We start from the raw sequence: 12,676 nt of genomic DNA, 5'->3' as shown, positions 1-12,676 counted from the left end.
CAAAAAATATGAATGATCCAGCTTTTATGGTATCTTTAGATGCAGAAAAAGCATTTGATAGAGTGGAATGGAGTTTTATGTATCAAGCTCTGGAATGGTTTGGAATAGGCCCCGGTTTTATTAAAATGATTCAGACTTTGTATAGCTCTCCTGGTGCAAGATTATATATTAATAACAATTTATCAGATAGATTTAACTTGCGAAGGGGAGTTAGACAAGGATGTCCTTTGTCCCCCTTACTTTTTGATGTTGTTTTAGAACCCTTATTAATTGCAATTAATCAAACTAAGGAGATAAAGGAAATCCCATTCTCTTACTGGGAATTTAAACTTTCTGCATATGCAGATGATATATTATTATATTTAAGAGTACCGGGGAATACTGTTCCAAGTTTACTTAATCTTCTAGAGAAATTTGGAAAATTTTCTGGATATAAAATTAATTGGAGTAAATCAGAAATTCTTCCAATTAATGTTTACTGTACCAAAGGATTATTTGATTCATACTCATTTATTTGGAAAGAGGAAGGGTTAAAATATTTAGGAATTATTATCAAAAATACAATTGAAGATACAATCAAAGAAAATGAAAAACTTTTATTAAAAAAAATAACAGAAATGTGTGAGCAATGGAATCCTTTACATCTTTCATGGTGGGGAAGAGTTCAAACAATTAAAATGATGATATTGCCTGTGGTTTGTTATCAAATGAGTATGATACCAATATTTTTTCAGGGGTCCTTCTATAAAAAGTTAAACAATATTCTTACAAAATTTGTTTGGTTTGGGAAAAGACCCAGAATTGCTTTAGTATCTTTACAAAGACCAATTGTGGAGGGAGGGGTAAATTTTCCAAATTTTTATAGGTACCATCAAGCCTATATTCTAAGACAGGGTATGTATTGGATCCTCCCAGATCTCATGGAGAATGTACCAGATTGGCTATATCTAGAATGGCGGCTCCTGTTCCCATTACATTTAGAACATTTAATTAGTATAACAATGCCTAGAAGATACAAAGATAATAGAATTTTATTAGATACTTGGAAAACATTAAGATATATCAGTAATCTATCACCAGAACCAATGGCTAAATCACTAAATCAATCTATTTGGGTAAACTCCAGGATCAAGATTGGGGAAATTAAGATCATCTGGAAACAATGGATAATTGCAGGAATACGGACATTGAATGATGTCATTTCAGAAGGTTCACTGCTTAGTTTTTCACAATTGCAAAATAAATTTGGCTTAAATAAAACACAATATTTTAAATGGATGCAATTGAAGCAGGCCATTCAGGTAGGGTTCCCTGAATGGAAAGATCTTAATACTCAATATAGTCTGCAGGTTTTATGTTTTCAGGCGGATTTCTTGGGTCACCAAGCCGCAAAATGGTATAAATTGATATATGGATTTTTAAATAAAAAAAAGAAAACTGGACTTAGGGATATTTGGAGTATTGAGATTGGACAGACAATTTCTGCATCTCAATGGCCATGATTTTGGTCCTGGAGATTAAGATCTACAAAGTCAGCATCTATGAATCAAACATGGATGTTTTTATTACATAGAGTGTAAAAGATAGATAGTACTAGATCCACGCCTGCAAAAGATAGATAGTACTAGATCCAATAGATGCTGGCATTGTAAAATAGAAGTAGGGACGTTAGATCACTTAATTTTTTTCTGTCCCTGTGTAAATGCCTTTTGGAATTTGATTTGGCCCCAAATTAACAAATTACTAGAAAATCATGTAGGACTCTCATATGATACCATACTATTTGGCACTGCAATGAGAACTCAGAGTCCGATCTCAGCAAATAATAACAAGCTGCTATTAATATTGACAGGAGTCGCCATGCAACAAATCACTCAAAATTGGAAGGATTATACCAAATTTAAATTATACGTTCTGGTGGAACTCTGTCTGTCATATCTACAAAATGGAAAAAGTATTAGCGTTACAACAAGGGAATCTTCACAATTTTAAGAAAATTTGGCAACCATTGACTAATTATTCTACTGATTAGACTTCTTAGCACATTGACAGTAGTTATATAAGAACGGGGTGGGATATGCATAATTTTTTGGAAATACGAATTGAGAAAATGAGGAGGGATTTATAATTTATGATTATATATAATTTATAATATATAATGTATATTATTTGTGATGTATTGATGATAGATACAAATGCTATGTAATAATTAATTATATTATTTGTGATTCAGTTGTAAGAATGGAAAATTAATAAATTTAAAAAAAAAAAAAAAAAATGCTCTGAGCCCTTTTGTGCCTTGTCAAGCTCTTTTTTGGATTGTTGTTCTAGCTGTACTAGTTGTCTCAGCTAGATGTTCTGAGGCTCGTTTAGTAAATAAAATGGTTCTTGTTCTCATTTATAATCTTGGCTAAACAAATATTCTGTCAAGTAAAAATTTTTACATTTAGTGGTAAATTACTATGCATATTAAACTATAAGAAAAATTAAGTTGCGTGTGAATTTTGGCTAGGCATCACTAGGGGTTGCCAATAAGGACACCTAGCAGTGCCTAACCTAGGAACCATATATAGAATTCCCTCCTTGTGTCATCTTTAAATCTGATATTTGATCACCTCACTCTTTGCTCCTTTCATCAGATCATTTATGAATATATTAAACAACACAGGGCCCAGGATGGACCCTTAAGGAACCCCCATTACTGATTCCTTTCCATTTAGTTCTACTCTCTCTTTCCTGTCTTTTAGCCACAATAGGGCATTACCTTCAATCCCCTGACTTCTCTTTTTCCCTCCATTACAGATTTTATCAAAAACCCTCCCAAAATCCAAATACAATGCAGGTTAGTGACTCACATAATAAACTAAGGTGCAATAGGAGACCAACTTTTACTACACATTAGAAACTACCCCTCAAAAATTTTTAAGGCATGCTACCACACTGAATGTGTGCTAAAAATGCACATTTCTATATTTTCCATTACTGATGTGTTGACAATTTTGATAGCTTTCTTAATTTTTATTAGCATTTCACTGTCTGTTCATCTTTTCCAGGTGCATGATAGTGTATCCTCACCACAATACTGTTCTCCATCTCATATGGAATTTATCCATAATGATTCCATATTGCATTATTTCTGCATAGCTTTTATCTTGTTTGAATCCGTCATTTGTAATATAAGAAGCCACCCCTACTACTTACTACTATTACACCTACTATTAATTATTTTTAGAGCGCTACCAGACATACGCAGTGCTGTACAGAGTCACGAAGAAGACAGTCCCTGCTTGAAAGAGCTTACAGTCTAAACAAATATGCAAATTCTTCGAAAGAGCACAATTCCAGCTCATAGTTCAATCCCTTATCCTAGGTATACTGGATTACTGCAACATCCTCTATCTCCCCTGCCCTGAAACAATGATCAAACAACTGCAAACAATCCAAAATAGAGCACTAAGACTCGTCTACTCCCTAAAGAAACACGACCACATTACTGAAGCATTCATGAGCTCACACTGGCTCCCAATCCAGGAAAGAATACTATTCAAATTTTACTGCACGCTATTTAAAACCATAAACGGTGACAGCCCAACCTACCTGAACAACTGACTCATCCATAATACCTCAACCAGACATAGAAAATCTCACATCCCATTCACACACCCGCCAATCAAAGAAGTTAAATGAAAAAAACTTTACGATGGCCTCCTAGCCACCCAAGCAACGAAACTGGATAACCAAATCTCCAATCTGCTGATAACGACCACAGACTACAGGTTATTCAGAAAAGAAATAAAGACCATACTCTTCAAGAAATCCCTGATTAAGTCTTAACATCACAATTACCTCATTCCTCCTATCTTCTTCTTAACTTCCTGAGAATACCCGCCCTATTCTCTACCTTCACTAGTCATGACCACTGATCTCTTCTTGTAACAGACCAATCTTAAATCTTTTGTAATCCGCCTTGAACCGCAAGGTAATGGCAGAATAGAAATCTCTAATGTAATGTAATATACAAACAGGATGCCAGGGTGGGGGATACAGTTGAGAGGATGGTTAATCTGATGGCTAGGTGGGGGATACAGTTAGGGGGGATGGCTATTCTGCTTGCTAGGGTAGTGAGCGATCCACCCTATCATAACAGCATTTTATAAACTTATATCACAGTGACCCACTGGTTGACTTTTCTTCTTACTAGCCCTCTCTTCTACAAAGCTGCGCTAGCGGCTGCCGCGCGGTAACGGCCCCGAAGCCCATAGAGATTTAAAGAGCTTCGGGGATGTTGCCACACGGCAGCCGCTAGCATGGCTTTGTAAAACAGGTCCTAGGTCTCTAAGATGCCTATTATAGCTATACCCAGTCAAAACAAAAATGGGGAAACCAAAATATCTTGGTAAGAATATCACAGGGTGTGAAAGAAGGGAAATAGTATGAAAATGAAAAATTCACTCTCCTATACAACATTTAAACTTCTTTAAATAATGAATGTGTATTTATAAATTAGTCCCAAAATATGCTCAGAATCATGAAGGCTGAAGCGAGGGGCGAACCCCACGCTGAAACGTCTCACCACCCAATCATTGCATATCGTTAGACTCCTTTGTAAAAAATCTCTTTTCTCTTCGCTGCATAAGCAGTCTAAAGTTAATAACTTGAAGAAAATCAAAAGAACTTATCTTAACTGAAGGTTCCGACGTGGCCCGTTTCGTTCCTGCGTCAGGGAACCAATATGCATGATTCAAAAGGTTAAAAGATGGTGTCTGTCTCACAAAATACTTGAAACTGCTTCTTCAAAAAAAATGTAGTCTGTGGAGAATGCCAATGCATGGGTTTTAGAACTCAGCCCTTTTGAGAGTAAATTCGACTACCAGAATGCTATGGAAGTTGTTGCTTCTCAAATCTGGGAATATTCTGGACTCTATACACAGAATCTGTCTTCCAAGAAACTGACTGCATGGAGAAAGTGGTTCTCAATTCTTCATCAGTGCCTACCTCAGGATGACATGCATGGGCACTATCACGACCTCCTTAGAGCGATCCTCATAGTCAAAGATGTCCAAAATCTCAGCCCTGGGTTTGTCCTTGGTTATTTTCTGAAAAAAAAAGTTAGAGACAGGTCTGCTGGTAGGCCAAGGGAGCCCTCTTTTGACACCTCCTCTGCTTCCACATCAGACACCTAAAACAATCTGAATCAGACTCAGTAAAGTATTCCTCTTAAGGAAGCCAAGTCTGTGTCTGCTTTGGATGACCAGATTGATGTCTGGAATATGGGCCAGAGTGCCGAGGATCAGGTTCCATCCTGGATACCGGAGGAGTTTCCTCTCCAGATGGGCTGGAGAAGAGCACCACCTCTTCGGAGACTGATGCCAGTTCCCATCAAGGCACCGGTGTTGGTGCACAGGGAGACAAACAAGGCATGAACCTCAAGGATCAGTTGGGGTGGAGTGCCATGGTCCGCATTAATGTCCTCAAGGCTTTGGCATTGTGCCAAGATCCTCCTCCTAAATCATGGCCTGGAGCAATTCCTCAGGGGCAGGCATCAGCAAAGATGGGGCTATTGTTGGCTCAGTGACAGCCTGCAAAGATGTCAGGGCTTGTTTCAGCATCAAAAAGACTGATGCATTAGCAACAACTCCACAGAAGGAGAGTGGTCCTCTTGGAGCCAACAGTTCTCAGGTACTAGTGACGCCGATAACCCGGAGCTCTTGGCATAGTGCTTTGAGGGGAACTGATGTCGGTGCATCTTCTCCCTCACTCGATGCACAACATTGGGGTCCTTTGGTGCCGACAAGGATGATTTCAAATCCACACAAGTCTCTGGTGTCATGTCCGATGCGGTCAATATGATGGGGCCCTACCAGCACCTGATGCTAAAGCAGGAGGAAACCTCCTCAAAGCCATAGTACCCCCCCCCCCCCACTGTCCAGTGCAGTTCCTCCAGCCATAGGGACCAATGCCAAAGTCAATGAAGCAGACTTAGAAGCACCAAAACGTTTCTCAAGCTGGGCCTCTCTACTTTTCTGTGTCCTCTTGCCCATTTTAAAACAGAAATGGCAGTTAGTCTATGTGGTCAGATCATAGGAACGGCAAACACCAATTGTGAGTGTCGGTCTCAGAAATGGATTTGCTGCACCTGTTATGTCTTAAAACCATTAGGATAAAAACAGCCAAAGCGAAATAAAATGATTCAGCTTTTAAGGAAAAATAGAGGAGTGTCCTGGATGGATGCTCAGGGCCTAAAAGGGCCAAGGGAGCAGCACAAAAAAAGATATAGAAAACCTAAACAGGATGAACCCCCCACCCCTAAGAAATAATAAAGGAAGTAAAGTAATGAAGAAATGAAGAAAAAAGTCCCTGCGTATCGCTGGGAAAGCACCATGAAGGTAGAAAAAGAAGTGTTAAAGAGAGCTGACTAAGACGATTGCTTTACTCCGCAGAAAAAAAAAATGCTATTCCTGCATGCACACGTTGGGCAAGACAGTACCTGCACATGGCAGTGTTCATTCTAGGGCTCTACTGGATGCTGTTGCCTATATCTGCGATACAATGTCCTGCTTGTCCTCAGAGAACAAAACGGAAACTAAACTAAACTAAACTAAACCTTGGGTTTGTATACATACTCATTTCGTTTTTACTGAAAGAACTGATGAATGTGATTAGACAAAAGTGCTGACAGTCCTCGCTGCATGGCAGTATTGCAAAATTAACTCTTCAAATCAGAAACTAAACAGAATATTTAAATTTACAAGACGAAGAAAAGCTTCAGTGGTACTGGTCTACTCAGACTCTCACAGCCTGATGGTTTTTGCTAGGCTGCACTGCATTCTTCCAGGATCTGTCTTAGGTGTGCTGTCCAAAGTGGCAAGTGATTAGGATATTAGTAGTTTGTGACTGGGTGTGAATGCTTTCAAGAAAATTTACAAAAAATAAATGCCTTCTTTTTGGTGTGGTGGTTTTACTGCAGATTTTGCCATGCTAAAACCATTACTGCATTGGGTGGTAGTGTTAGCAAGAGAAAATACCCCACTCACCTTTGGCAAGTCAAATTAAACCAACTGCAGGATACCACTGATAAAGTCCAGCACAGTCTGGTTAGCTTAAAAATGAGTTATTTTACTGACCTACAATGTACAACGATGGCACCTGCATACTGGGGATTACACGTCTTTACTTTTTTCAGGAACTTCAACATTCCAATAGGAGTAAAGGGAACCCCAAAATCTGGCCAGCTGGTAAAATGGAACTGAGTTACGAGTCTCTGTGGCTTCTTATTTGTGACATCTCCCACCTGTAGCACAGAAAGAAAGACAATATAGAGTGGATTCCTCTTATGTACAAAACATGTGCAAACAGCCAATCCTTTCCAATGTTTATTTAGACTGTAAACCCTTCTGAGACAAGGAAACAATAAATACATCTGAAATTAACTCACCTTGAGTAACCACTGAAAAGGCATTATCTAAATCTAAATAAGTATCTTAACATAACATGATATTACTTGGCAGAAGTCTGACTGTCAATTATTTCAGTTTTACTTTTTCAAAAAGTGAAAAGAAAAAAATTAATCAGAAGAGAAGCTTACAAGAAAATGTTAATAAAACTGTACTTGGTTACAATTGTCTCCAATAGGAATTTGATAAAAATTATTAGTTGAATAAAGCTGAAATTATGGAAACTGTTTTGAATAAATAATAAACAATAGCAAACAATGAAAAGAAGAATGTTTAAATATTTAAATAAGTGATTGGAGCCTTGCATTTATAAAGGGAGGTAACCAAGACAAGCTACTTGGATGGTGTAAAGGCTAATTTAGAGGCAGGTGCTGTTAACCAGATAAGTGCTGGCAAGAGGTATTATTCATGTTTATTGTAAATTTAATATACCGCTTAACCTTCAACAAGTCACAGCAGCGTACATTTAAAAAAAAAAAAAGTTATTAAGAAAAGAGTCGTCTATTTATGATCCTAACAGGTATAGCCATTCAATTGATTACAAGTAATTGGAAAAACCATGATAGAATTAATTATACATTTTGGTGGGTGAATGTGTGTACTACATACAGATACGAACGAATTAACGCAGAATGTAGGGGTTTTAGTGAGGTATTTAATAAAATTTGGAGCTCATTGACTAAATTTGTAAAAACATAATAATGTATTTTCATTATATCTCTTCTTTTCTTTGGTTTATTTATCTTACACATCCAGGGGGGTGGGGGGTTGGAGGGAGGGGAATAAATATTGATAGTGATATTTGGGTAACTTTATTCTTTATTTGTATTGTATATTAGGATATATTATGATATTATTATATGCAGGAAAATGAAATTATTGAATGATATTTATGTTACCTGTATAGATAATAGTGTAACATGTGGAATATCTTTTGTTCTTTCATTTGTATGACACTGTTTTTGATTAAAAATCAATAAAGAATTAAAAAATGAAAAGCAACTCCATTAAAACATAGGACAAGCCTAAACCATTTACACAAATAAAAACAATCACGAATAATTACATTACATTACATTAGTGATTTCTATTCCGCTTATGCCTTGCGGTTCTAAGCGGATTACAAATTAGAAGTCTGGACATTTCCAGGAGCGTTACAATACTAAGAATCATGTATATAGCAAATTACAATTGACAGTCTGGACATTTCCAGGAGAATTACAAAGTAAGGAGTATGTATACAAATTGCAATACATATACAATACAAATTACAATACAAAGAGTCATGTATATAGCAAGTTACATTGAAAGTCTGGACATTTCCAGGAGAATTAGAAAGCAGAGAGTAAGTATTTAATAGGTTGCTGTGGTGAATAATAATAATAGTAATACATTCGGGATACAGTAGTGAGTTATACTATGATGAAGGAGTTGTTGTGGTGGAGGAGGTAGTATTCGTGAGAGTATATTCTAGTGCTATAGTGAGGTTAGGATGATGGGACTTCGGAGAGGACGTTCTGGGCCAGCCAATCGCTGCCTGGCTGGCCCGGAACGTCCTCTCCGACGTTAGAATTGACGTCGGGCAGCCAGAGTTGGTCAGCCCACGGGAAAAGAAGGAGGGCGAATTCGGCGCCGGCCTGTTTCCGATGGCCAGTGGCAGCCTTTCCCCGGCGGTGGTGGCAGCATGGTGGTGGTAGCGGCGGTGGCATGGGGGAGGGAAGGGAGAAAGAAAGAAAGGGGGGGAGCCAGGGAGCCAGAAAGAAAGCAAGGGGGGGACAGGGATCCAGAAAAAAAGAAAGGGGGCAGGGTGAAAGAAAGAAAAAATGGGGCATTGGGAAAGAGAGAGAAAGACAGACATAGAGAAAGAAAGGGGGCATGGAGAGAGAAAGAAAGAAGGGGGCAGGGTGAAAGAAAGAAATGGGGCACGGTGAGAGAGAGAAAGACAGACATACAGAAAGAAAGGGGGCATGGAGAGAGAAAGAAAGAAGGGGACAGGATAAAACAAAGAAAAAGTTGGGGGAGGGAATGAAGTCTGGAGGAGAGGAAGCATACAGGAGGCTGAAAGAAGGGAAGAAATATTGGATGTACAGTCAGAAGAATAAAGTGCAACCAGAGACTGATGAAATTACCAAACATAAAGGTAGGAAAAATGATTTTATTTTCAATTTAGTGATCAAAATGTGTCCGTTTTGAGAATTTATATATGCTGTCTATATTTTGCACTATGGGCCCCTTTTACTAAACTGCAATAGCAGTTTTTAGCGCAGGGAGCGTCAAGAGCAGCGTGGGGCATTCAGCGCAGCTCCCTGCGCTAAAAAACAATATCGTGGTTTAATAAAAAGGGAGGGGGTATATTTGTCTATTTTTGTATAGTTGTTACTGAGGTGACATTGCATAAAGTCATCTGCCTTGACCTCTTTGAAAACCCGCAGAATATAAATGATAATTAACATTTTCTCTGCGTACAATGTGCTTTGTGTTTTTAAAATTTTATTGTTGGTAGATCATTTTGACTTGGCCACGAAGGTAACGGGGAGGGAGGGGAGCTGCTGAAAGACATCTAGTAATCCTTGCAGGCTTGACTGCAGGGAATTATTTTTGTAAAATCATGTTTTGTTATGTGATTGGCATTATTTAGACTTTAATTTCTATGAATGAATAGAGTGAAAATGATATAAAATTACTTGCTTGTTTTTATGTGCGTGCGCTGAAGGAAAGTGGAGAGAGAGTGGGCTGAGGACGCTGAAGGGAAATGGAGAAGAGAGAGTGGGGAGAAGACGCTGATTTATAAATTGACAATTGTACAGAATATTGTTTCTTTTTATACTTTAATATAAGTTCAATATAAAACAATTCAAGGCTTGTGTGGATGGAATCAGGTGGTTTGTGGGGATGAGGACTGAGCTTACGGGGATTAGTCCAATAAAATGGTATTTTCATATTTCTCATTATTTGTTTTATTTTTATTTGTTAATTTGTAAAGTGGTGATTGTTATATATCAGTTTTTCAAATTTACATCTACTGTCTTTATATTTTGCACAGTATTAGAGGACATGTATTACTGTTTTTGTGGTGTTGTGGTGTTGCATTGTATGCAGAGTCTGGTTTCTTGGCAGTTCAGTTTTACTTTTGTCTACATATTTCTATTTTTAGTTTATGATTATTCCATATTGGGCAAAGGTGTATCTGTCTGTGTGTATGAAAGGGACATGGCTTTCTGATAGCATCGACTGTACTGGATCAATTGACTGTGCAGGATCTGGTTTGTTTAGTTTTACAATGTATGTGTTGGTGTTCTAGTGCTCACTGCAGTGTTTAAGATGCTGCCTTTTCCTAGGTACACTCTTGTTGTGCGATATGTAGATTGTTACTAAAAATCATATTTTTCATATAGATGGGGGGTGTCAAAAAATGATGGGCCCCGGGTGTCACATATGCTAGGTACGCCACTGTCAAGAAGCCCTAATATATTCACATTAATAGACTCGTTCATCTAATATGTCTATACAGTGGTGCCTCGCATAACGGACGCCTCGCACAGCGAACGCTGCGCACAACGAACTTTATGTCTTGATCCGTACAACGAACTTCGTTTCACACAACGAAGTCGCCCGAGCTGCATCCTTCCGCGCAGGCACTGCGCTTAACTGCCCTCTCTCCGCCTGGTTCCCTCTTGCCCCCCCGACTCCCCGACACGATCGGGGCAAAAAGGAGCCCAAGCCCTCTTGCCCCGCCGATTCCCCAACTCCCCACACAATATCGGGCCAGGAGGGAGCCCAAGTCCTCCTGGCCACGGCGACCCCCTAACCCCACCCTGCACTACATTACGGGCAGGAGGGATCCCAGGCCCTCCTGCCCTCGACGCAAACCCCCCCTCCCCCCAACGACCGCCCCCCCCCCCCCAAGAACCTCCGACCGCTCCCCCAGCTGACCCGCGACCCCCCTGGCCGACCCCCACGACACCCCCAACCCCCTTCCCCGTACCTTTCTGTAGTTGGCCGGACAGACGGGAGCCAAACCCGCCTGTCCGGCAGGCAGCCAACGACGGAATGAGGCCGGATTGGCCCATCCGTCCCAAAGCTCCGCCTACTGGTGGGGCCTAAGGCGCCTGGGCCAATCAGAATAGGCCCGGGGGCCTTAGGTCCCTCCTGGGGGCGGGGCCTGAGGCACATGGGCCCAACCCGACCATGTGCCTCAGGCCCTGCCCCCAGGAAGGACCTAAGGCTCCCGGGCCTATTCTGATTGGCCCAGGCGCCTTAGGCCCCACCAGTAGGCGGAGCTTTGGGACGGATGGGCCAATCCGGCCTCATTCCGTCGATGGCTGCCTGCCGGACAGGCGGGTTTGGCTCCCGTCTGTCCGGCCAACTACAGAAAGGTACGGGGAAGGGGGTTGGGGGTGTCGTGGGGGTCGGCCAGGGGGGTCGCGGGTCGGCTGGGGGGGCAGTCGGAGGTTCTTGGGGGGGGCGGTCGTTGGGGGGAGGGGGGGTTTGCGTCGAGGGCAGGAGGGCCTGGGATCCCTCCTGCCCGTAATGTAGTGCAGGGTGGGGTTAGGGGGTCGCCGTGGCCAGGAGGACTTGGGCTCCCTCCTGGCCCGATATTGTCGGGGAGTTGGGGAATCGGCGGGGCAAGAGGGCTTGGGCTCCCTTTTGCCCCGATCGTGTCGGGGAGTCGGGGGGGCAAGAGGGCTTGAGCTCCCTTTTGCCCCGATCGTGTCGGGGAGTCGGGGGGGCAAGAGGGCTTGAGCTCCCTCTTGCCCCGATCGTGTCGGGGAGTCGGGGGGGCAAGAGGGCTTGAGCTCCCTTTTGCCCCGATCGTGTCGGGGAGTCGGGGGGGCAAGAGGGCTTGAGCTCCCTCTTGCCCCGATCGTGTCGGAGGTGCCAGGGACCACACGGAGTCACCCACCGTACCACCCGATTCGGGTAAGCGCAGGTATCGGTGGGTGGCTTATTTGCGGGGGGGTGCCTTATTTTACATTTTTTTCTAAAAAGGGGGGGCTGTCTTATTTGATGGCCCTGCCTTATCATCGGGGAAACACGGTAGAAAAAAAAAAAAAAAATGAACAGTTAAGTCCCAGTTTTTGCCGCTGAGACTCTGCCCTCTCACTGTAAAATTAGACTCTACTTAGTCTGTCTTTAAATTTAAAAAATGTGTGTTGTTTTAAAAAACAATTATGTTTTTAGATGTATCTAAATAAAAATAATAACCAAAAATTTATCTTTTT

At 41.2% G+C, this 12,676-nt stretch overlaps 1 protein-coding gene across 3 annotated transcripts in view; it reads right to left on the bottom strand.

The window, feature by feature from the left end:
* Positions 1 to 12,676, bottom strand: part of PTPRA (protein tyrosine phosphatase receptor type A) — a 287,845-nt gene that overhangs the window by 75,518 nt on the left and 199,651 nt on the right. For all 3 annotated transcript variants that reach the window (XM_033952928.1, XM_033952945.1, XM_033952937.1), the window contains one exon: positions 7,125 to 7,291. In XM_033952928.1, coding sequence (XP_033808819.1) covers positions 7,125 to 7,291 — 167 coding nt within the window. The remainder of the gene's footprint in view (positions 1 to 7,124; positions 7,292 to 12,676) is intronic.

This window comes from Geotrypetes seraphini, chromosome 1 (assembly GCF_902459505.1).
Source record: "Geotrypetes seraphini chromosome 1, aGeoSer1.1, whole genome shotgun sequence".
NCBI lineage: Eukaryota > Metazoa > Chordata > Amphibia > Gymnophiona > Dermophiidae > Geotrypetes > Geotrypetes seraphini.
Note: the sequence above shows the minus strand (reverse complement) of the source record. Positions and strands in the feature narration are given on the sequence as shown.